At 38.8% G+C, this 26,688-nt stretch overlaps 1 protein-coding gene across 1 annotated transcript in view; it reads left to right on the top strand.

The window, feature by feature from the left end:
- The window catches only part of THSD7B (thrombospondin type 1 domain containing 7B), a 730,459-nt gene that overhangs the window by 690,964 nt on the left and 12,807 nt on the right, over positions 1–26,688 (top strand). Inside the window, exons 19-24 of the mRNA XM_029933012.1 lie at positions 1,312–1,429; positions 16,495–16,640; positions 21,696–21,855; positions 22,866–23,039; positions 23,140–23,235; positions 25,926–26,008. Of these exons, the coding sequence (XP_029788872.1) occupies positions 1,312–1,429; positions 16,495–16,640; positions 21,696–21,855; positions 22,866–23,039; positions 23,140–23,235; positions 25,926–26,008 (777 nt within the window). The remainder of the gene's footprint in view (positions 1–1,311; positions 1,430–16,494; positions 16,641–21,695; positions 21,856–22,865; positions 23,040–23,139; positions 23,236–25,925; positions 26,009–26,688) is intronic.

The raw sequence follows: 26,688 nt of genomic DNA, 5'->3' as shown, positions 1-26,688 counted from the left end.
CATTTCTCCTGAGATAGGTGGAGCCCACAAATGAAATTAAAATCAAAACTGAATTTTGCTCACCTATTCTGACTTAAGTATTATCCTTCTAGTATTATTAAAACATGGCTCTCTTAACCAACGGTAAAGACACACAGCAGCTCTGAGACCAAGCCATCCAACATTGGACACCCCATTTGATGAAACTGTAAAACTGGCCAATATGGGGCAGAGTTCTGTCCACCACATGTCAGTGATTTATTTTAACATTTCATTTAATCTGCCTCTGCAGAAGTCTGCAGGAAAAATAAATCATTGATCTGCCGCAGCTCCAAATAAGTTGAAAATGTTACATTTGGTGTACGTAAAAAATCTTTTCTTTTGATACAAAGTTAGATATAAACTATTCATTAATAGAAAAATCAGTTTCCAAGTACCATGTGTTAAACAAATATTTAAAGAATATTAAAGAAGTCCCAGATTATTAACCTATCTAGATATCCATTATCTCAAAGGATCATATCCAATGTGGTAATTTCCTTTTTGCCCATGCAGCATGTAATCATGCTAAAATCATTAATTTTAACTTGGTGTGGACATTGCTAACATTTAACATGTGTTGAATGTCAGAGTTTTCCTAAATAAGCACATGGTGTATGATTTCTATGGCAGAATTTTTCATTATTCTTTCTGTGTTTCTTAGATGATTTATTCTCTCACTAAGATCTCTTCTAGCTTGGCCATTACAAGAAGCTATAGATTTTGCCTAAATGCTGGTTTCAGAGAAGACAAGAGAAAAATAAACCATATCACCAACTTTTCCTTTGAATGAGAGTATGGTTATGTTTTCAACCTAACTGGTCTTTTTAATGAGTATGGTTATCGATTTTGTTTTTAGTCTTATTTATGTTTTTAGCCTGGAGAGCTGTTCATTTTGAGCTATCTATGTGCTGTTGGCCCATCCAGAACAGCAAAGTACCTGAATTTAGAACTGAGGTGTCCTGCTTTTGTGCTTGCTAAGCGAGGACAGATTTCTGGGTCATCTAACTGCCTGCGCTCCCAGCACCCTAACTGCAGGTCTATTCTGTAGTTGAGGATCTTATAAAAATAAATTTGGGCCAACATGCTTCTTATTTGTGATGGAAGGACAACCATATTCTGTGACTGCCACCAATTTATATAAGAAAGGATATTTTTCCCTACAAAGATGTAGAAAGCTTATTATCATAGAATAAAAGACATAGAATAAAGTCTTTCCCATGAAAGGATACTGATTTGATTTGACAGTGATATGATTTCTCCAATAAAATCATACTTTATTTCCATCTGCAGCGTAATTTGGAGAAGCCCCAGAGAATGAGCATTCACTGCCTAGTGGACTGTGTGGTCAACTGTCAGCTCTCAGGGTGGACAGCTTGGACAGAATGTTCAAAGACTTGTGGCCATGGAGGTACCTGGTTTCCCTATGTTTGTTCCCAGTAAACAGTTGGGTAGAGGGTTTTTTTTTAATTTTTTAAATGTTTTTATTTATTTTTGAGAGAGAGACAAAACATGAATAGGGGAGGGGCATAGAGAAAGGGAGACACGGAATCTGAAGCAGGCTCCAGGCTCTGAGCTGTCAACACAGAGCCCAATGGCAGGCTTGAACCCATGAACTGCAACATCATGACCTGAGCTGAAGTTGACACTCACCTGAGTGAGCCATCCAGGCATCCCCAAATAGTTTGGTTTTTAAATGTCTTTCTAGGGGCACCTGGGTGGTTCAGTTGGTTAAGCGTCCAACTCTTAATTTCTACTCAGGTCATGATCTCATAGTTCCTGAGACTGAACCCTGCATTGGGCTCTACATGACAGTGTGGAGCCTGCTTGAGATTGTCTCTCTGCATCTCTCTCTACCCTCCACTCTCAAAATAAATAAAAAAACTTTTAAAAGAGGAAAACTAAATAAATGCCTTTCTGTATGCAATAATTTAACAAATGGGCATATGTCATGTTGGTTAGTTGGAGACAACATGAGGCTGACCCAGAGGGGAAGAGAGATAGAACTTGGCCTTGTATGAGTCCTTCATATCTAGGCAGAGGTTACAAAACTGACTTGGTAATGGTGGCAGACACCAGAAGAGCTGCTGGACCAGAGGGACAGTGTCTGTTCAAAAGGTCATAAGCTCAACCAACTCAAAAAAAAAAAAAAAAAAAAAAAAAAAAAAGTTGGCCTCCATGGTTTTTGGAAGAAGTATGTATTATGTAAGTGTAGCTGACTCTTGTGTCAGGCAAACCTCCAAATCACAATTGTTTATTATCCTAGAAACTAATTTTTTACTCACATAAAAGAATATGTTGCTTGTACTTTAAAAAGTGCATCAAGGACACAGGTATCAACCTGTGTTGAGAATCTACCACTCTAATATAGCCAAATTAGCTGAAAGGTGCCATCCAGTTGGCTCTGTGCAGGTTTTGATGGGCCAGTTTGGAAGTAACATACATCCTTCCAACATCTATATGATGCAAAATTTAGTCCCATGTTCCCAGTTCAGTGCAAGATGGTTGGCCAGCAGAAGTATTTCCTAGATGGCCAGTTATTCTTAGCAACAGTGGTACACTATAGAGGAAAAGGAGTATACATCAGTGGTGAACAGATAGAAATCATTACCACAAATTCCCAGGATGCAGTGGCCAAATGATATACCATGGCAAGGAATGAAAGGCAACTGATACTCAGGAGGTAGGCATATGGCTATATAGATGGCACACCAGCACCAGGCCAAAGTAGAGACCATGACATTGTCCATGGAAGAGAGCACAGCAAGAGCATAATGAGAAAGCACAGACCTATGGTTCAGAATAAAACTCTGGTCCTGAAAAAGAGTTAGAATTTATCACAAGGTAAATGTCATAAAATTGGAGTAGGGTCCTAGGGAAAAATCTTGTATGTCTAAGCGCTAAGCAGAGGAGAAGGGAAGAGTTGCAAGTTGTGGGAACCATGGAATCAAGATGGAAGGAGGATACACCAAGACCAGCATCTGATTGTCAAACAGAAATACTTGGGAACAGATCGCTAGAAGTTCTGTGACTGGCCCACTGGCACTAGCACATAGGCTTATTTCTAAAGTACTCCAAAATGAGTGTGCTGGGGTTGCAGATAATTCTCTGCCTCAGTTGAGGTATCTGAGGAACTGAGGCAGGATGCAGCATGGAAAAGAGGCTCATCTGTGAACTCAGCTGTCAGATTTTGGAGAGGGTAGAGCTGAAACCATTAGCCAGGATTTGTATTAGGGAAATGTGGCTAAGAAAATGGAAAACTACTTTTGCAAAGAGCATCACTCACAATGAAAATGCGGGAGTCCAAATGCCCAATAATAACATGCCATTTTGTGCACAGTTGAGAGCCTGTAAAGAACCTCAGGAAACCAAATGGCAAATCTTAAAACCAAGATTTCAGTGACTGGCCTGCTGTTCCTCAAATATTCTGATCGGCAGCAAGGTCTAGGTTCCAACTGGGCATCCACTTTAAAGTTGGGTAAATCTAGTTTCAAATTGCAGCTGTTTAGGCAGATTACTTAATCCTTCTGAGTCTTAACTTCTTTATCTATAAAATGGAATTTATGCACTCCAGAGGTGTTTTTGGTTTGAGAATTAAATAAAAGCATATGAACACCTAATACAGTAGCTGAGACACCACCAGATGTTTATTTTATGTTAATTTCTGTCTCCATCTTAGTCCCCAGGAGTAGAGCAGGTCATTGGAGACTACTTAGGCTCTTTTAAGGATTATCCTATAGACTTAGTCACTCTATCTCCATATCTTATTTCTCATCCTTTCACCCCATTCAAAATCCATACATTATGGTCACAGCATACTGTATTTTAAAATTGCAAATTTGAGGGACACCTGCATGGCTCAGTTCCTTAAGTGGCTTATTCTTGATTAGACTCAGGTCATGATCTCATGGGTTGTAAGATCAAGCCCCACATCAGGTTTTGCAATGGTGTGGAATCTGCTTAAGGTTTCTCCCTCTCCTGAGGTGCCTGAGTGGCTCAGTTAAGTGTCCAATTTCATCTTAGGTCATGATCTCTCAGTCTGTGAGTTCAAGCCCTTTGTTGGGCTCTGTGCTGACAGCTCAGAGCCTGGAGCCTGTTTCAGATTCTGTGTTTCCCTTTCTGTCCTTCCACTGCTTGTTTGCGCGTGCTCGCTCTCTCTCTCTCTCTCTCTCTCTCTCTCTCTCTCCTCTCTCTCTCTCTCACACTCCTTCTCACTCTTGCTCTCTTTATCTCAAAGATAAATAAACATTTAAAAAAAAAAGTTTCTCCCTCTGCCCTCTCACTTGTGTGTGTGTGTGCACACGAGAGCACACGCTCTATCAAAACAAAATGCAAATTTCAACAATTGTTTTCCTATTGACTTAAGAGTAATTTATTCATTAAACAAATACCCATGTGCCAGTTCTAGTTCACTGTGTTGGGGATTGTAGCATTGGGCAGAGGGGTAGACACTTACCCTCTTGTCATGGGGTTTACCCTGTAACTGAGTGACAGGAGACTGTAAACAATCAAATAGGTAATATTGCATGTTGATGGGTTCGCTGAAGACTTATACAAATGAGAGGCGTTTTTCACATTAGTGATGTCTTTAGTCAGAACAACTGTTTGCTACTCTGTCCAGCCTGGTTATTCTACAGTTATAAGCACTGCAGTCTAGTCCTCATGGGTCTCTGGGAGGTATGACTCATAGAAGTAAAGGGTAGCATGGACAAGTAGAGAAAGGATGAGGTTCTATACTGCAAGCAGGGTCCACAAGGACCTGTGGGATCTCACCTGTGCCTGCCTCTCTAGTCCCAGCCTCCTTCACTGGCACACAGGCGCTCTCTGCTCTAATAGAGTGTATTTCAGTCACATCCCTGAGTATGTGCTACTCCTCCCACTGGCCCTTTCCCCTGTGTGGAACATCGTACCATCACCCCACTACTGCCTTCTACTACTCTTAAATTGCATGCATCAAATCAGTTGCAATGTCTGTATGTCTGAGGAGCCAAAGACCCTATTTGGGTTCATCATGTGTGAATCCCCTCAGTTCCCATGAGCATAGTACATGGCACATTGGAGGAATTTCACTTAATATCTGTCATTGCGCAGGTGGTTCTGGATCAGAGGGGAAAGCCGGAAGTGGAAGAGCCTACAGACTAGATCAGGAGCCCAAAGGTAGCCAGCCCCTTGCCAGTGGCTGTTTTCCTGGCCCTCTAACTAAATGCATGTCTTAGGTACATTACCCGAGAATGTAGCCAGTGAAAAAAAATCATGTCTGTTTATTATTAGTTTTGCGTGACAGTCCTAATTCTGCCTTTGTACCAAGTCAGTGAAACATGACAGATCTCCGTGTTGTGCTGCCTTTACAAATAAGACCCCTATTTGTAAGTTTAGCATTAAAGTATTACTTTAATTTTTCAAGTAATTTCTATTATTGCTCTGGACTCCCCAGACCCTGTTTGTCTATTAGACAAAAACAAACAAATGAAAAACATTTCCAAATCTGAATTCCGCTATTGGAGAATTCTAGGCAATTGGAGTTTGAACTTAAATTCACCTTTTCTAAGCCGCAGAATAATAAACAAAGAGAAACAATCAAAGATTTTCTAAGGAATTCATTGTGTAAACGAAGGTACCAGTGGGATTAGGGAAGGAATGTTAACTACTTGGATAAACAAGCTGCATAAAGCACTTGGAAGTCATCTAAATAGTACCCATTGACATTCAATACAGCACTGGTTACAAATCATGGCTAGCTATTCTCTAAGGGTCCATTAGGATGACTTCTTGGAAATCCTTTCTTGACCTCTAGATGTCTTGATCTCCTGAATTGTCAGATGTAATAATACTTTAAAAAAAAAACTATTCCATAATCTTGGTATCTGTCAAATCCCCCAGTGATCTAAATATGAATGTATTTCATTGTTCCTTTATTCATGCAACAAGGATTTGTAAAGTTTACACCTATTATTCTGGCACTTAACAGTGTCTTCTTTCATGGTCAACAGTGGCAATGTGACAAATAAATTATATGGTGACCATACTAGTTAGATGTCTGTTCTTGAAGGCAGGACTGTAGAAGTGTGTTCATAGGTGTTACAAATACAATCATTAGACGCTTTCTGAGTGTCAGGATTCTCCCAAAAGCTGAAGCTACACTGTGTATGGAACAGATAGGATCCCAGGCAAAGTCCCCTGACATTCAAAGTCCCACTGAATCCAGTGAAAAATTGGAGGGTGATAACAAGGCATATAGCAAATCAACTAGGAAATAAACACAAAAATAAGAGATGTCCACAATGAAACCAATGATGAAAGCAAAACAGATCATGAGATGGAGAAGAAGTAGAACAGCAAGTATTTCACAAGGGAGTGAGGGCTGTGGAGAAAGTTACTGCAGAGCTGATACTCATGTCAAAACTGAATGACAAGTCCCCATAGCTCTTATAACTGGTAACTTCTATTTCAGTTTCACAAGCATTTTTTACTACCTGTTATATTCCAGCCTCTATGTCAGGATCTACAAACAAAAACCTAAGAATAGGTATTTTTCTAATTATATTTGTGCTTGATTTCAATCTTAAAAAATAAATTGATCAGTACAAAGAATAGGATACATGGTCATTGAATTTTTAAGCAACCACCTCAGGATGTTGCTGGGACCACTTTGTGGTTACTTTACGCCCTACAGCCCCCAAACTTCTCCCTGATGGCACTTACAGCACCATTCTTCCCTGATCGTCACCCGCCCCCGCCACAGGAAGATAGTAAATGTTTCCAAAATGAGAGAGTCGTGTATTTAAATCATGCCTTAATCTTTGCACAGCACAACCTAAAAGCAGTAAGCAAACAGTGATAATCAAAAGCAAAAATGTATGGCAGCAATGAACGTGTTTCTTAAAAGAGCTCAAACTCTGGAGCTGAAAAGGTTGGAAACTATCACTGAAAAGCATCTGTGCCTTGTCTCTTCTAAGACGCCACGCCAGCAGCTGTCTTGTTAGCCACTTTCGTTTTTCCAACTGGTGGTGGCAATGGGGCAGAAACCATGAGAGGAGATAGTTTATTTAGTCACATTAAAGTGGGCAAGCAAGTTGCATGGGAGTCTGACTCCAGCATCTGTGGCTCTCGGCTGACTTCTTTATCAAAGGCAAAAAAGTTCACAGAGTTGTCTCAGTTTATGAATTCTCGGGCTGTCAGGCCAACGCCAGTGTGGTAGGTGTCCTGGCTGCTTCCCCATGAGCCACACTTCACCGTCAAACAGGCAGAACTACATTGATCTGGGGAGAGATTTTCAAATGAGCTCTTTCTCTATTTTCCAAGTGTCTGGATTACCTCTTTAATGTACACCTGATGCTTGGCATACACTTTCTAATTGTGTTAAAGAATTCAAGGTCAGAACAGTTTGAATCCAATTTATTTCACCTTCGAGAGAGACTGATTCTAAGCTTCTACTAAGGGATCTTTTTAGATAGATTTCAAAGATCAAAGCTTGTAATAGAAGAGCTTAATATTTGGATTAGTCATGTTCTTTGTTGAATTTTCATCAGTTCAGTGGAATGTAGAACTCCCTAAATTTAGCATATCATGAATTATTCATAATTATTTAACTGATAATATTCTAAGAATATTGTTAATCTCAAACTGATTTTTTCCTATTTCATATTTTTAATTCAATGCATATGAGTTTATATTTTCTATTTTATGTAATCCAGCCTGACTCTGTGTCTCTCAAATGGCATATAATTTTTCTGTCAACTCAAGCCTAGGAAGAAAAAAATAATTTTGTATTAATTCCAAAGTACCACAACTTTGTGATTTCCAGCATTGTTTTTTTCTTTTAAGCAAAGGCAAGCTGGTAACCTTCATTTTTAGTATCTGTATAATATGTGATCAGTGTGGTATCCTTGAACAGGCACCGTCCAATAGTTATAACAAGTCAAAATTATTATATCAAGGAATTAGTTCCTATGACAAGAATATAAGAGTTAAGTTAGAAAATCTATAGAATGCAGAAAAAACCAAAGACCAGACAAGAAGCCAGAAGATCTAGGTTTTTGAGCTGGGTTTTCTAATGGTAAGTTGGAGCACTTTGAACTAGTCTTTGCAGAACTCACACTATTTATCTATAAACTAATGAAATGTTAGAACATTTCATTTATAACATGCATTTGTTGGGCACAATTACTGGAGCCAGGAGTGTTTTTTTTACCTTTTACAACAGTACTATAAAGTACAGGTATAACTTTATATGTGAGGTGATAAGCAATTAAGCAATCTGCTCAAGGTCATACAGCTTGTCGGTTATGGAGAAAAGATATGAACCCATGTTCAGGCGTCTCCAAAGACCCATTTTCCCCTTTGCATCTGACACTGTACTTGTAAATGTTCATGTTGTATACATGACCCTGTGTTGGGTGCTATATCACTTTATAAAAATTCTCATAATATACATATACAGGTATATTTAAGAATAAGCGGAAGAAATGGATCTCAGATTAGAACACAAAGGACAGGGGCGCCTGGGTGGCTCAGTTGGCTAAGTGTATGACTTTGACTCAGGTCATGATCTTGCAGTCTGTGGGTTTGAGCCCTGTGTTGAGCTCTCTGCTGACAGCTGAGATTCTGAAGCCCGCTTGGGATTCTCTCTCTCTTTCTCTCTCTCTCTCTCTCTCTCTCTCTCCCTCTCACTCACTCACTCTCTCTGTGTGTGTCTCCCTGCTCACACTCTGTCTACCACTCTCAAAAGTAAATAAACACTTAAAAAGTTTTTTAAAGAACACAAAGGGCAGTAAGGGCTTTAAGAAGTCCTGAATTTTCAGCCTAAATATTTACTTGTTTTGTAATCAATACTGTTGCATATTATCTAGTTCATCTAATTGGGATATAGCTGCAGGGAGCCAATATTACTGATGGGAAATGTGTGACTCTGATGGACAGAGTAGCTGCAAGATGGCCAAAATCACGCTCTCTGCCCTTCTCCTCTTGCATCACATGGAGAGATCCTTATTGGGATATTTCTGCTGCACATAGGTTTTTACAGTGGTCTGTCAAGTTTTGTTAGCTTCTAATGGGACTGAATGGGATTGTTGAGAGTAGACCTAGAGATAAGTGGTTAGAACACACTACAGAGAAGTCTGGAGCTCTTTATTGCCAAGAAAAGCCAAAGGTGCCTAATCTATTCTTGGAAAACCTACTGCAATCCATGATACCATAGTCTTCTCTTGATCTCTAAAACCGTGGTCTTCTTAGTTTCTTGCTTAGCTGACCTCACTCCCAGATAGATGGTCATGGCTCAGACTAGTCTGTTTTACTATGAAAGGGTTATGGAATCTTATGGAATCTTTATCCTACCTAAGTTGAGTGTTCTCTAGGATGACAGGTATTTGGGTGCCAGAAGCCATTTTCAGATAGGCCAAGGAATCCCTCTGTAGGGGACACTTTTGTACCATGGCTCTGAAAGCAGAACGGATTATCTTCCATTTCTAACAATGCCAAATGTAGGCCAAAAATCAGTCTTTAAGGTGATTGGGACTGAAATTTTTACTCATGCTGATACATTAGAAAATAACAGTGATCCTTGGGATGCCTTTGTGGCTCAGTTGGTTGAATGTCCGGCCTCAGCTCAGAGCCTGGGGCTTGCTTCAGGTACTGTGTCTCCCTCTCTCTCTGTTCCTCTTCTGCTCACACTTTGTTAAGAGAAATAACTAATAGAGTCCAGTACAAAGAGCCTTAGGAAATCAACTGAACATTTTAGACAATGTAACTTTCCACTGATTTCAGAAATTAACGGCAAATACCCAAAATCAAATAAAGAGCTATCAGAGTTGAAGGTGTTAATACTATAATTTTAATTACTTTTTACTAAAGGAAAATATGACATATATGAATGCAGGTAGCACATTTATTGTAGAGGGTAGACCTAAGTAGACATCTCAGACTTGTCCATGTGGCCTAATAATTACAGTGTAGCATCTGATACCTGACTTGGACCAGATGAGATCCTTGGAAAGCACACACTTTTGGAATAAAGTAGACCTTTGTTTCAATCCTGCTAGCTGTGTGGATTTGCAAAAAAACCCAAAAAACAAAAATACAAACAACAACAACAACAACAAACTTCTCTGAGCTTCAATTTATGAACTGAGACTATTAATAATTGTGTCTGAAGCAGAATCTGAGATCAGGATTCTTGTTGAAGTGATTTATTTGAGGGTAGTGGGGAGAACAGGTGCTCTTGGGGGAATGGGAGCAAAGCGAGCAGAATAAGGAAGGGGAAAGAATGAAGTAAGAATATACTAGATCATCTCTGTATCAGCATATTGTATTCACTTAAGTAATTTAGTCCTTTCCTCCATATTAAAAAGGATACTTTTTTAATGACAAAAGGTGTTATACAATAAATTGCCTTAATCAGAGACATATGTGATTAAAATTGGTTAATAGATTCACATGACCAGCTCTTAATAAGGTTTTTTAGTATCTTTTTGCTTCTTTTTCATTTATCTTGTCATCTGCTAGAATTTGCTACTACAAACCTTAGGTAGCAGGCACCAAAAGCTTAAGAATGAATCCATAGGAGGAAACACTTAAAAATGTAAACACTGTACTCAGTACATTGAGCCCATCCATGGCCAGCCCCTTGTAGATGTCAGCTCTGTTAAGACCAACCTTGCCAACAATTGTGCATATGCCTTGAAAATTCAAATCCTGTTTCAAAAGAGATAATGCCATGGTGGAAATCAAACCAGTCATAATATTCAAACAACATGGCATAAGCACAAATTGACTTTATCTACTACTAATACTGTATTTACACATCTGCAGTGCATCAGGGTTTATGGGTATGTTCATCTAAATTGCTCATATTTTAATGAACTATTTAAGGTTAAATGGGTATATTCTTTATTGTTTTATTATTGTTGTATTTCCTCTTCCACTTTCCCCTATATACATACTTTGCACTGTTTGGGTCCTATTCAAACTGCCCAGAGCTGATATCAAAACCATAATTTTCAGTTAATCCACTATGTGTCAGGGACACAGAAGAACTGTTGCTCAAAGCATGCCACTGTAAAGGGACGTGGTGGCTCACTCCTCATATCTGAAAGTATGGTCAGAGAACCACTGCATTTGACCCCGTTTCCTTTTATTAATATACAAACTGACAAATATTTGAACAGTTTTGAGAGCTTTTTAATTAATTTTCCACATCCCCTTTGTTAGTGGAGCCTCAGAGTAAAGTCTGAAGACTGCTGAGTTCAATGGGAATGTAATCTGGTCTCATACACTTTAAATCTATATGCAGCTTTCAATATGGGTGTGTGTGTGTGTGTGTGTGTGTTACAACTCATATGCCTGACTGTTTTGTTCTGTTTTTCTGGAGTTATTTCCATGTGATTCTTTTTCCTTTGCCAATTATTGCCAATTTAACTGTAGGCCCAATATCACTGTTGCTTATGATGAGTTCCCAAAATTCCTCAAGGGAGGAGAGGAAAAGGATCAGAGAAAATTCCTAGCGAACTTAGCCTATTGTAATTTGGGTCTTTGTTAAATTGAAAACATATTTTATAAGGGAATGCTTTTCTCTCTTTTATAGCTTGAAGAGTAATCCATTTCTATTTCTACATCTCATTGGTACTGCTCCTTAAGCATCTTGTCTATAGTTACTGTTGAATTTAGGTTCCAAATAGATTCCAAGTCCTATATCTTATATTTTTATTGATGAACATTAACCCAAACAAGAGGAGTCCAACACAGTGTCCAAGAAAATCCCCCCATTTTCAGATTTGAGGCATTAGGATGTGCATGGTAACAACCTTCGCTCTTACTCTAAGGGCAGAAGGAATCCAAGCTAGAGCAGGAGGGGTTTAGTGAGTTGGGACCAGGCTGACTCATTAGGAATTTCATAGTTATATGCATTTTATTTCATAAGCCCTATAGAGCACAGGGAGGAGCATCCAGGGCCAGTTCTAGTAATGGATATGAAATAGGGGTTGTTAAAATAAATGGTTAGAAAAAGAAGTTTTAATAAGCACCTACTATAATTTTGATACACTGTTAAGATGGCTTATATATGGTATTTTTTTATTGATATAACCAACATGAGATGACTCTAAGGAGTCCTAATCATTTCAGGATTTTTCACCTGAATCAGCATAATTGTGAATTCTGAAGGAAGCCAATCCTTTTATAATATCAAAATATCCTCTAACGCACTGACCGTTTATGAAGCCATCCCCCAGCCAATGACCTTTCTCCGCTGATGCACGTTCTGTCATTGCATCAGAGTATTTATTGGTTGGGCTCTAGCAAATAGAGTATGCGCCCAGAACAAAGGGATACAAAATGCACCAATCTGTACGCCAAAGCTTAATTGGGGCTCTTGAGAAAACTGGTGAAAAATCAGGCAAAAGTCAAAGATTCTAATGATCAAACTGCAAAGCCAGTCACAAAACGATGCACCTTTTATAGGGTAATCACACATTATATAAGAAGTATCAGTAGTTGATTTATCATTTGTCTTAATAGTGATTGTATGGTTGCCATTTTCATCTACATGGTAGTTAATAGTAGATCAAATAAAACTACTTCCATACTTTTCAGTTCCAGAAAAAGTCCTATTTAGACTTTTTTTTATTATTTATTAAAAATAATTTTATTCCCATTTAAACAGATTCTTTTTTTAAGTGGCATTTTCCTCAGCATGAGTTACCCTCAGCTAATAAGGACCTTTTGTATACTTTTGTATATTTCACAGAAGAAATTCATGCTCAGAGGAGTTAAAATACTCCCATGCAGTCACATCATTTACGAGCTGTTAATTTGAGAGAGCTGTTTCCAACGAGAGAATTTTGATGCCAAGTCCAGGTTTCTTTTCACCATACATCAGCTATTTTAAAATTCTCTTTCTCTTATATTCTGTATCACACTGTAACTTTAAACATCTTTAAGTTGGCCACGTTTTCACTTTTCCCCTCTCACATGAAAATTCACTTTCACCAAAACCATTTCTTTTGGCTTTTTATTTTAGGGGTTTTTTTTTTGGAATAATCATTGTTGAGAGATGTTGCTTGATTGAACATTCCATCCCTTCTGACATTTGCAATCCCAGGCAGGCAACTGTAGACTACTGCCATTGGAGATGGCGGACATCCTTGTTGATACCATCGTATACCATGTAGCTAAATTTAGTATTTACAACTTCAGGATGTGTGAAAGAGTGCCTAATTTTAAGGGTACTTTCTCCGTTTAATTTATACAACCCAAATCCCTGACTTAAAAGGAAAAAAGAAACTTAATAAGAGATACCAAGTGCTCCACAGAAACCTTTTACACACTCATGCTTTCATTAGGAATATTTTTCTCATTGAACTTTAATACTAGCCACTTAAACATGACAATATACTTCAAAATGTAGGATTATTACAAGCTCCTTGATTTAAAATGTTTTTGGTAGTAATTGGCATTGTTTGAAAATATTATTTTTTCCATTAGGATAGCAGAGAAACCATATGGCTGTGCTTACAATAAATGGTTTTAAACTTCATTATTTCAAAAAGTAATAAATAGCATCAGTTTTTTTCTGTTGAATACTTTAGGTTCCCCACCCACACACATACCTCTATGTCCAGCAAAAGATATCTGTCGCCTTAATAGAAATAAATGAAACAGTTCTAAAGTAATGGCTATCTGCATGCCATCAATTCAAGAACAAACTTGAAATTATTTAGTTATAATGAAATAGAGCCTCTTTCTCTGTGATAAAGGCAACATTGCATTGTTATTATTCTTACAATGATGGATAGAATAGAATGGAATTATAATGGCATTTAGGGTAATAAGCATTTAGGTCAAGAGAATAAATGTAAAGATTATTATAAAAACTGAAGAGTATTTAAGCAAGAATTAATGTAAAATACCAAATATATTCACCAAGCAGAAACAACATTTCATAGGAATGATGTGTAACTGGCATTACTTGATTTGAGTGATGCTGGGTAGAACATCATTTCAAAAATGCATGGTCTACATAGGAACTCAGCACCCAAGAAGAATGGGTGGATTCTGTTATTCACTAAGCACATGTTATTGTTGACTGAAGTTTTGCTGTCACCCAGAGTTCCTTTTATGTTTTGCATAATAGACGGGGGTAAGTAGCTCTCCTTGCTCTCTCAACTCAGGGCTAATATGATAACTTCTGGAGCAAAGCTTTCTGGGTTTGAATCTTATTCTGCAGCTTACTAGTTGTTTTGACCTTAAACATGTGACTGAAACTCTACCTCATTTCCCTTATCCACAATATGGGATATAATAGAATTTTCTTTTAGGGTTGTTATGATTCTTCACTATATAAGTATTTAGGGGGCGCCTGGGTGGCTCAGTCAGTTAAGCCTCCGGCTTTGGCTCAGGTCAGATCTCACGGTCGTGGGTTCGAGCCCCGCATCAGGCTCTGTGCTGACAGCTAGCTCAGAGCCTGGAGCCTGTGTCTCCGGTTCTGTGTCTCCTTCTCTCTCTGCCCCTCCCCCTCTCATGCTCTGTCTCTCTCAGTATCAAAAATAAATAAAACAAACAAAAAAAATTTAGAATATTGCCTTAGTATATGGTACCTGGTCAATAATTGTGTTGATATATCACCATGCATTTTCAGATACCAAATACCATATAATTTATGAAACTACAAATTGAACAAATATTTAGTTAGTACTTAATGTGTATGAAATACCATGTTAGGGACAGAAGCCCAAACCTCAAGGAATAGAGAATGCAGTGATTAGAACTTCCTAGTTTTCTTCAAAAGGTCTTCTCAGAGAAAATTAGTTTACTACAAAATCTATAGTATGCTGGTGGCCAATGAGAGGTCTAGTCCACTGAAAGATGAGTCACTCTTATTTGTCCCTGAAATTGAGGGCATCTGAGAATTATTCCTACCCAGGGCTTTCAAAAGTGAATTCTGTGTTGAAGTTATAACTTGCTTTCATTTTTTAATTATTATTATTATTATTATCATTATTATTAGAGAAGGGGCAGGGGGAGGAGGGGCAAAGGGAGAGAGAGAGAGAGAGAGAGAGAGAGAGAGAGAGAAAATCTTAAGAGGCTTAGCCTGAAGCCTGAAGCTGGATGGATCTCAGGACCTGAGCTGAAACCAAGAGTCACAGTCAGATGCTCAATGGACTGAGCCACCCAGGCACCCCTTCGTTTTCCCTTTTTCCTAACCTATAAATCTAGAATCTTTGGCATTGACTTAAAAGACCCCATTCAAATAGCTTTAGTAGCATTGGCTCAACCTATTCTTCTTCTGGTTCTCTCTGTTCCAGCCACTTTGGCTTTCTGTCAGTTCTTCAAACATATTTTGCTCCTTTGCATCTCATGCCTTATTCTTCAGCATGAGACATTTTGTGTACATCCTGTCTGGCTACCTCCTTCAGGTTTCTACTTACGGTCAGCTGCTCATGAAAATGTTCCCTGACTCCTTCCCAGACTGGCATATATCCCTATAACATGCTCTCACAGAACCCTGCTTTCCTTTTTATCACAAATACAATTACACAGTTAACTTTATAAAGACATCATAGTCTCAAATAACAGTAATGAAACTATCAGCACATAGTACCTCATCAAGAAAGAATAGTAAGGACAGGAGTGAGTCCAGGAGAGAGCAAGAGAGAAACACAGACATTTACATTCTGTTCGCTCTTCCCCTTCAACAGGCTTATGACCTGAGGTCGCTGAGTGGCCATAAAATGACATGGGAGCCCTGCTCTTTCCTTGGCTGTTCCCATCAATCAATTTTCTTTTTCATTGAAATGGAATGCCAGTATTTGAACCTGCAGTTCAAACATCATGCCTCCTTCACACCAGCCAACAGCTTCATCTTGTGCTCAGTTAAAAAAGAATTTGACCCTAAACTGTAGGAAAATTATCCATGTGAATTAATTGACAGACACTCTGGAGATCTTGGGTTGGCACCTTCCTAAGGAATTTTCCAAGGTAATTTGGGTTGTGTGCAATTTTTACCCTACTTGCTAATTTATAACCTAACAAAAACCTAACAAGAAAGATGCAACTCTATTTTTAATATTTCTAATCTTGGCCTAAAGTACAAGGTCTAAAAGGGCAGAAGCTACCTCAATTTCATCACTGTATCTCTGGCATGTAGCAGGATACCTGGTCACACTGGAGCTTATTAAATATTTGTTGAATTAATTAACATTCTACCAGAGTTTATAGGATCAGTCTATTTGGGCAGCAATACACTTTGGAGTTAGGAAGACTAAAGAAGTAGAAGGCAGACAGAACTTTAATCTTTATGCAGATGTTATAGAACCTGTGTGCCCATAGAAACCTAAATTAAAATAGCAGAAAAACAGAGCCAGACATGACAAAGTTCAGTATATTTTAATGAAGACTTATATATGGAAGGCAACATCCTGTTTCTTAATTCGCTTTCTAAGCCAGCCTGTAAACAAACAGCTAACACCTTCCTTATCATTTTAGGTCGAATGAGCCGGACTCGATTTATCATTATGCCAACCCAAGGAGAAGGACGGCCATGCCCCACAGAGCTTACCCAGCAGAAAACCTGCCCAGTGACGCCCTGCTACAGTTGGGTCCTCGGCAGCTGGGCTGCATGCAAATTGGAGGTAGGTCATGTAATGATACTTAAAGAAATCTTCTTAGTATGCCTAAAGCATCTGTCTGGTCAGCCTGTGTGCTGACAGAATAAATTTCACAGCACCAGGGGCCTGGCACAACCTACTTTTATGCAATAGAGCACATGCAAAAATACAACCAAATGACTTAACCTCATGCCAAGTGTTGTTGCTTGAAAAATAGCCATTCATTAGTCACTGTTTCTAAAAGGGTCATGGGACTTTCATTCTCTTAGGCATGTCAAGAATACCATGTTATGTTCTTGGCTTATTGAAAATATCAAAGCATTATTTAATTAGGCAAAACCCTGATGCTATGGAAATGCACAGCTTGCTGTGGGCTGTATTTCTTAAAGACATACTTTGAGACTTAGACAAAATCTTGAAAAAGTGTATGAAAGTTATATTTTAACATTATTACATGAACCAAGGTTACTACATTTCCCTCAATGATTACTTTTTTATTGACCTGAAATATAAATGCCTAGCAACATCATCATATATCACATACCCAGAACTTTTGCTGGATCAGCAAAGATCTCCTACTGAGTTTCCTGTCTGGTTTCTAATGTAAGAAAAAGCACACTGATTTCTTTCTATTCTCTTGTTTTACTAGTTTTTCCTTTAGTTCATATTCCAAAGCACATTTTAATTAGGTAACAACAATTGTGATTAAGCATTAAGATGTCTGCAGAGTGTCTTTATAGAGATGCTTAGCATTCCTATTTAGGGTGACATTGTCATGCTGCATTACTATCTTGCAGAAGTTAAATGCCCATGTATTTTATAAGTCCCAGAGGAATGAACCTGTGTGGTACATTTGTTCAGTCTCCTTTTTACAGAAAATAAGATCACCATGCTCATTAATTCAGTAGTAACCTAACATTATTGAATCTGAATACTTGGCCTACTAGTCTAAAATCTTCTTTCCTAAATCTGAAGCAATTATTAAATGCTGCTTGGAATCACAATAAAAAAAAATGGAAGGAATAGTTTTCCTTATAATTGTGATAACTGTTGACAGTGTAGAGAAAATAAACTCAAAGAACTCAGGAACCCATTGCAGGGAAGAGAGAAAAAGGTTAGGGAGGAGAGCGAGAAGTGGGGGAAGGACCGAGAAAGCCCACACTCCAAGTCTCACCAAGCATACAACTACCACTCTACCTTAACTCTTCTCTTGTATCTTCCCTTCTCATCTTCTCAGGTATAAGGAGCCTTTATTTAATATGCAAGTCTGCCAACTTGTCCCATGGGGATATTCCAGGGCCATGCCAAGCGTAGTGTTCCAGTTTGCTCTACCATACTGAGCTCATGCCAGAACCAGAGGGGCAAGAGTGGCAGTTTGTGAACACTGTCTGTAGAATTGCCAGTGAGGCTTGGGGATTGTGGTGTCCCTTGGAGATACCCAGGCTTGGAGGCCCAGGAGCCCCTAGCAACAGGCATATCCAGAAATTTCAGAACTGCTTCCGATTTCTAGATGAGGTTATTCTTGTTCCCTGATACACTTCCAGTCAAGAGGAAATGCTGCAGTTCAACTTAATCCAGACAAAGCTCTCGAAAAACAAGTCTAGGTAGTGAGTTGTTCTGGGGTGGGCACCTTACCAGAACAGGGCCAGTCAGCTTTCTTCCCTAAGAATTTGGAATAGGATTGGAGCTGTTCAAAACTGGGTATCCAGGTACTCTTACCTGCCCCATTTTCCTGCCCTGTAGATAAAATAAGTAACTCTTCCTGAAGCAAAAATGAATAATGAAGGTGCCACACAAAAAGAGGAGCCAAAAAATAAAGGGAATCATGATGATATGAGTGGAATTTTGCCTGAGGTCAAGCTGCATTTCTGCTTTTTCTGAAGCCTAACTGTGAACCCTTTGTGAGACAGATAGCCCCATATCTTTTTAGCGGTTGCCTTTTCTTAAATGTATATGTTAATGGAGTTTGAATTACCAATTGAAATACGCGTGGGCCTCTGGACATAAAGTAAGATCACATCTCTCACAGCTGCACTTTTTCTCCTTGTCCAGGCTGTCCTTGCCTGCCAAATACAGGTTGGGCACTCATTCACTGAGGGCTGTGGTGATGTCCACATGGCTGACTGCCATCCAGTGGATCAAGCCATTAGAGAAGCTAGCACAGGACAACAGTGGATGTGCCAAAATGTCACTCACATAGAAAGAGATTAGCAAAAGGAAGTGTTTATCCTCAGGCTTTGCTTTTTTTTTTTTTTAGTGTTTTCTAGCTCTTTCTATCCAAATTCCCCAGTTGATAACATGTATCCACACATGTTCATGAATCTGTTTTACGAGCTCAGATTCCCAGAGTCTAACGGACTTAATGTTGGCCAAGGTTCTGCCAGTTCCTAGCTGTGCCATTTCTGCCAAATCTGCAAACTCTCCAAGTCTGTTTTCTTACCTCTATCAGGGGAGTAGAAATAGTACCTGTTTTTCTCTGGGAGCTTTTGGTAGGAATTAGAGTCTATATACAGTACGTACCTTGGTACCTGATATAAATTAAGAGCTCAATAAATTGTAGTTGCTATTATAATTTTGATTAAGACTATGATTATGATTATCATCACCATCTGCCTCTACACATCTGGAGAGTATACAAAATATCCGTCGATGATGCAGACAGTGGAGAGTCAGCCAGAGAATCTTCACTTGTTGACATTCTTGCTCAAAGAAGTCTGGGTCTATTTTCAGTCTCTAGTGTGGAAAGCTTTATGAATGAGAATGAGTGAATACTTCCTTTATGAATGAAATTATTCTGATGCTGATTTCTCTTCATCTTATGGCTGCTATTGTCAAAGATATAAGAGATTAAGGTTGAATATGGATACTAGGAACATATTCTTGTTTGTCTTGGTTTTTAAAGGGATCCCTGATGTAGATTTGTTTCCTGTCATTTCTTCACACTCCCATCTCTTAGGATGTCAAACAAAACTCTAATCAACTGCATCTTCTGTTACCTGAGGTTTCAGAAGGCAATCATGTACTGCCAATTCTTCAGACTCTTCTTTCCAAGTACTCTATAGAAAACATACAGCTGAGAGAATTCTGCAATGGATCCATCATCTGGAATGATAATTTATAAGAGAGAACCCTCTCCCCAAAGAGAAATTCAACTTATACTAGTTATTTTACACTTAGAGAGTAAATACTTGAGTATTTCCTTAAATGAATCCACTGTGTGTTGACTTTGAACCTCTACATAGCTCTCAAAAAATGCACTCATTTTTTTGAGTTTCACAATATCAATAGAAATTATTATAGCAATTATGAAATATTGATAAATCAGGTGTGGGAGTTGCCATCTTAGATAAACAAATGACAAACCTTGTGAAAACCTCTCTAGGAGCAAAGGTGATACTCTCCAATTTATGTGCCTATTTAGGTTTTTAAGCTTTAAATGGCTACAACCTGGACCTCCCCTAAGCTGCACCTTGACAGTATGTCTTTAAATCCTTACTTCCTTGTTATGTCAAGAATTCTTCAGCAGCCACTCTATAACATCATGTACCTCCAGCAGCCTGTCCACAACCTGTGCTTGGCACGCAGCAGTTGCTGCCGCAGTGCCTTGAGCTGATCGGGGCTCGGCAAGCCCCCCAGCCCCGCTGCATGCCCTAGCTAACCACCTCATCCTCCTCTGCTCCTGCCACAAAAGGCCACAACAGCCCAAAGCCTAAGAAAGGCTGTTTCTGGCTCCTGCAGGGGGCAAGGCATAAAAAGAACATGAAACACAATTTTCCAGTGCAGAGCACAGTTATCAGACTGTCACCTAATAATGGGTTCATGGATTATAGCATGTGGTATCCCAGACTGCGGTAACAGAGGTGCAAAGGTAGGAGCTCGCCCTCTCTCTCTCTAGCATTTTCTCTCTCCACCTCTCTCTCCCACCATATGAGCAGGAGTCATGAAAACTCCAGCTCTTCCACTGATTTCTGGACTTTGTAGAAATTGCACAGCACACCTTGAAAGTTTAGGGGAGTTAATACTGCCTAGGATTGCGTCCCTCCCCCATCTTGGATGGCACTGAGGCATGTTGCCACATGGCCTGTCTGGAAGATATGGGTGACTGAGAAACCAGCTGTGTTTAATTGTGAAGTGGAGGCCAGCTTGGCAACATACTACCTTATATTTGCTTTCCCTCCGTTTCTGCTCTAGTTCTTTACCCGCACTCTGCCATTTTAAAATCTCACCTCCTTAGCATAGAAGCTTTGCCTTAGGCTCTATTTTCTAAGATATTTATGGAAAAACAGAGCTACTATCTAGAATTATCCAAATATGCAGTGGGCTTCTTTTTGGAGTATGAGCACCTGACAAAAACTGAGGAGAAAATACTCATGAGTATCTGCCAAAAATGTTATAATACAAAACCTTTCATCAGGCAGATGGTTAGGTCAAATAACCACGAAGAGCTTTCCAGTTCTAAACTTCTGTTTCTGTGAGACATTGAAGAGTTTTTCGTTCTAATTGCCCCAAAAAATCTGTGTGCGATTTGTATTAAATATCTTCAAAGAACATTATTCAACACAGAAGGCATGCTGGGAAAACAACTTCTCGTGGCAAGAGAGAAAATCAGTGTTTTATTGAGAACTCCAGCCGAATCCATATGAGAAAGTACTGAATTCCCTACAAAAGAAAAACCAGCAAAGTAAAAGAGAAATGTATGCCCTGTGGCTGTACACCCTCTCTTGGGGAGTGATTATGGATTAGGCTATTTTAATACAAACACCTAGACAAATTTGTATGTCCTTTTTTCTTTTTCAGTCAATCCTGGCTGTGTTCCAAAATGAATCGTCATATTCTGAGTACATACATTCCATGGAATAAATTTGCATTTCTACTTCAGCTTCTCTCTCGGCTCTAGGAGGATTGCTGAGTGATACTTTCTTGTCGACAATTGAAAGATAACTCCCAGGAGGAGGAAGCTGCGGATTTTCTTGGGCAAGAGGTGGCAGGAGCCAAAAAAAAAAAAAAAAAAAAAAAACCAAAAAACCTGTGCGGTGCTAATTTTTTGGGTAATGTTAACAGTATCCTTTCCTTTTTTAGGGTGGAGACTGTGGGGAAGGAGTCCAGATCCGCAGCTTGTCCTGTGTGGTCCACAATGGCTCAGTCTCTCACTCAGCTGTAAGTGTAGATGAGGCACTGTGTGGAGAAGTGCCCTTTCAAGACCGTGTCCTCAAACAGCCATGTTCCGTGCCTTGCCCAGGTACGCAGTTTTAAATGATTGAGAGGGACTTCCCTGGCCATTTTAAAATTTCTTTTCTTTTTTTTTCTAGAGAAGCTCTCGTTAAAATTAAAATTTCATATTAACCACAATTTAAAATGCAACAAAGTTATCACTTTATAATATCTCTACAGCTTCAATGGAGGCAGAGTAGGTAAGAGGCAAAAAAGCACTGGACTTGGAAATTTAAGAACTAAGAATCTTTGTCACAACAATGGTGTTTACTAGAGACAGAGAGTCTAGTGCCTTGAACCAAAGTTTTTCTCTGTCTAGAAAATGTGTGAATAATGCCTAACCTGACTGTACTGGCCAGCGCTCAGTGTTGACTGGAATCTTGATGAACCCTTGAATGGTGGTACAGGAGGAGCAAGTAACACTATAGGTTCATAAAAGCATTCTATAAATGTGAAGGTCATTGTTAGTTACATAATATGTGTGAATTGATTTTAATCCTAATATCCAACCCAGCTTGTATGGTCTAAGATGCCTGAATATATCCACGTGTGTAACTACATACATGTGTATACATATATACATACAAATGTGTATGTTTTGATTAATATTCCTTAGATTAAAACATACTCCACTTCAGAGACCAACTTGTTCCCTTTATATCGTTTCTGTGAATGTCTATTTTACAATGTTAATGCTGCTCTTTGAAAACTGAGTTACTATCATCTTTACCTCTCCCTTTTAAAAAGGTTATTACTACTAGAAGACACACAGTCTTATCTACATAAAACTGCCATTACTACATTTCAAAGCATAGATCTAGTTTTCAGTACTTTCTTGCTAAACTAGATTAAACAATAAATTATTGTTCTCAGTATATTCTAAGTGGAAATTTGGTCAAGGTAGAATGTGCGGTACCAAGAACCTCCCATCACCCTATCACTGTGCCATCACCACAAATCTCCCCGTGAACCCTGTCCGTGTTTTTGAATGCCAGTTTTCATGTTATTTTCTTTCCTCTGTGCTGCACAATCATCCAGGAGACTGCCACTTAACGGACTGGTCAGAGTGGAGCACGTGTGAATTAACCTGCATCAACGGGAGAAGCTTCGAGACAATGGGCCGCCAGACTAGGTCAAGGACATTTATAGTTCAGTCTTTCGAGAACCAAGACAGCTGCCCCCAGCAGGTTCTAGAAACACGTCCATGTACAGGTAACAAGAGCACTTTTCAGTTCTCAGCCTTGATTGAGCAACGCTTATTCTATTTGTGTGTGAGGTGTAATAGAATCGCTGTTATCATATTTACTTGCAGGAGGCAAATGTTATCACTACACATGGAAAGCAAGTCTTTGGAACAATAATGAACGAACTGTATGGTGCCAACGTTCAGATGGCATTAATGTCACAGGTATTCCTGCCTAAGATTTGTGTGGGCACTTAAGAAAGAGCTGAGTGTTGGTGTTTGTGAGAAGAATTAGCTTACAAATTATAAGCCAGAGAAGATTGGGCAGGTGACCTTAGATGATCTTCATAGCAAATTGTCATTATACCTTTTTCTTTTTAAGTTTTAGTGGAGGTATATATATTTGGCATATAATGTTAAATTGATTTTGGGTGTACGACATAGTGACCCAACAATTACATACATTACGAAATGCCCACCATGATAAGTATATTATGATATTATTGAGTATATTCCCTATGCTGCATTTTTCTTCCCCATGATTTATTTAACTAGAAATTTGTACTTCTTAATCCTCTTCACCCATTTCACCCAACACCGCCCCCCTCCTTGACTTTTGGCAATCACCAGTTTGTTCCCTGTATTTTTAAGTCTGGTTCTTTCTTTTCTGTTGTTGCTTGTTCATTTGTTTTCTTAGATTTCGTACAAAGTAAAATCATAGGGTATATGTCTTTTCCTGTCTGGCTTATTTCAGTTAGCATAACACCCTCCGGGTCTGTCCATGTTGCTGCAAATGGGAAGACCTCATTCTTACAGCTGAGTAATACAGCTTTGCATCTTAGAAAGCAAACAATTCTATTTGAAGACCTGTAACATATATACAATGTACACTGTAAAATTCCCTTAAATATCATATTCTGAGTCAAAGGCTAAAAAGATACAGATAGTTTAAAACAATGGTCTCTAAAGTTTTAAATCCTGTACCTTCTTAGTAAAAAGTTTTTGAGGACATGTCTCAGTATATCCTATCCTGCACTCTTATCCTAAGATTTTATGAAACACATACAAAAGTTGAAATTTAAAGGGTGGATAAAGATAAAATATATTTGTTAATGGTGCAAAAAACTTTTTATTTTCCCTCAAAATTATATATCTTTGTATCATGCACTGGAAACTTGGTTTTGGATATTTTGCTAGTCATTATTGTTTAATATCTAAATATAGACTGAGCAAAGGCTCCCTCGTTTATGATAGTGGATATCATCTGATTATATAAACAATCTCAATTTTAAAGTTTTTTAATGGCTTATCAGAGAGAACTGTCATTGTTTTTACTGCTACTGCGGCTGACAGAGCTCACTGAATCAGTGAGAGAAGTGCTCTTCTTCTGTAGGAATTGGGGAATCATCAGCTCTGCCTTTTCCTTGTTTGTCAATTTTTGCACTGTGTATTCCCTTTAATCCATTGTTTATCCATACAATAATTTTAAGCTCCTTGCCCATTCTGTAAGTTATTATTGAAATTAAATATGCTGTAAATCTACCTAACCAGGAACACAGAAAGCAGAATCCTCTGCAGCATGCTGAGAGTTATGCTATCAAATTCTCTGCACCTAGTACTTGGCGCAGGGTGGACAGCTTGGGGCCATCCCCATGTTGGGGCAGCTCAGATTATGAGGATCAGATGTTAAGTATGAGAACTTAGTATTTTTAAAATTTAAACTAAGTATTGTATGAACTATACAGAGTTTTCAATTTTGTTCCCACTTCCCTAGAGATTCGCTGTACCCCTGGGGTGCAGACACTACTCTTTGGAGATCACTGGTTGAGAGAGTGTAAACACTCCTCCAACCATTATTGGTAGTAATAGGTCCATGTGATCATTGCCACTAATGCCCGGATTCTCCATTTCACCCATAGGTACTAATTCTGGATTGTAGATTCCCCGCCCACCCCCTGTGGGGATTATTTTATTCTTCCAGTAACAGTGGAAATGGAGCTGCTTCATTCCCAGGGGAAACATCTGTTTCCCACACCACCTTAAGCTGAAAGCTTTTCACCAGCTACCCATTCACAGACTGTAATTGGGTGACAATTATAATAAGGCAAAAGCTAGAATCTTTAAATGAAACTAGTATTATATAAATACAATCTAAACACTGCCCTCAAATAATACGTCAAGTTCCTACCTCAGTACCTTGAATCCAGGAAGGCATGACTGATACGTAAATGATTGTCAGATTATAGGGACATTATTCCATTCATTTACTCAAAAATGTTTAATGAGCACCTGCAAGCACTGTGTCGGATGTATGACTGCCTCTTCTGGAGTTTTACATTTGCTTTTAAAAATATGTGAAGCTCCACTTTTATGACTGTGTGTGTGTGTGTGTGTGTGTGTGTTTTCTGGTTGAGATACACTTAAAACGGTTTCCAAAGTGTTTGCTATTGTGGTCCATGAATCCATCAGTGGCGTTCTGTTAGCATTTAGCTGTTGCCAGTTGGCTTATTGCCTAGTTGGGGTGTTCAGGAGTGGGGGGAAAAATATACATAGAATGAGTCTTTGAGCAGATCTATTTTCTGCTCCTGAACTTACACTGAAATTTCATCACTTCTTCTCCTGATCCCTGCACACAGATGTTGCCCTCAAGCAGAGCCACATGATAGAATGACAATGCCAATGAGCAGGAATAAAAACTACCACAGACATCTTGTTAGCAGAGCCTCCCCTCCTGAACAATTCTTCCTGGAGTAATCTATAATATGCGGCTGGACCAAGTGTCAGCAAATGGACATAAAAAAATAATACTACTGTTATAGTGTGGCCAGTGCCAGAGAGGAAAGAGGAAAAAAAATATTTTAATGTTTCCCATAGCAGAGTCCACACGTGATGGTGGGTTTTTTGTTTTTTTGTAGGAGGCTGCTCCCCTCAGGCACGTCCCGCTGCCATTCGGCACTGTAACCCAGCCTGCAGGAAACCTTTCTCGTACTGCACACAGGTGAGGCCGGTGCGGGAGCCTCAACAGTTAATTGCTGTCTTATCCATATGCTGTTGGGTGTTTTCAGTGGGCTCCAGCCCCAGCAGCAGTTTCATGGGCTCACGGTACCATCTAGAGGAGTTTGCAGGAACAAACGCAGGTATTAAGGGTGTTTCTTTGTAAGGCTGTGTCTTACGGAGTCTTTTTCTATAACTCTGTCTATACCCAAATCTACCTTTCAGATATCTCATTTATATTAGCTTTGCTTATCAGCAAATGTTCTCAGTCGATTTATTCTTTCATTCTTAGCCTTTCATCTACCCAAACTATTTTGAAAGATATTATAAATATTTATATTTGCTAATTGTTTAGTAAAAGTTGAATATTTGCCTTTGGGGAAAAGCAATGTATGTGCACCTGCACACATTTTTTAAAAGCAGAAATCTTGCCCTCTGTTCTTCTCCCGTAACTCCCATTTACTCAGGAATTAATGCAAAATATGCAATGTATTCTTTTTTTTCTGTTTTATTTTTTATTTTTATTTTTGAATATAACACAATTTATTTTTTTAACATATGCAATTATTTTCCATCATTTACAATACAGTAGTTACAATGACACTCCAAACAGAAAAGCAAAGTAAAAAAACAAAACACCAACTTCTATTTCATGTAATTAGACTTATACAGAAATTAGAAGGT

The sequence above is a fragment of the Suricata suricatta genome, chromosome 3 (assembly GCF_006229205.1).
Source record: "Suricata suricatta isolate VVHF042 chromosome 3, meerkat_22Aug2017_6uvM2_HiC, whole genome shotgun sequence".
Classification (NCBI taxonomy): domain Eukaryota; kingdom Metazoa; phylum Chordata; class Mammalia; order Carnivora; family Herpestidae; genus Suricata; species Suricata suricatta.
This window is presented reverse-complemented; position numbering and strand designations above follow the sequence as displayed.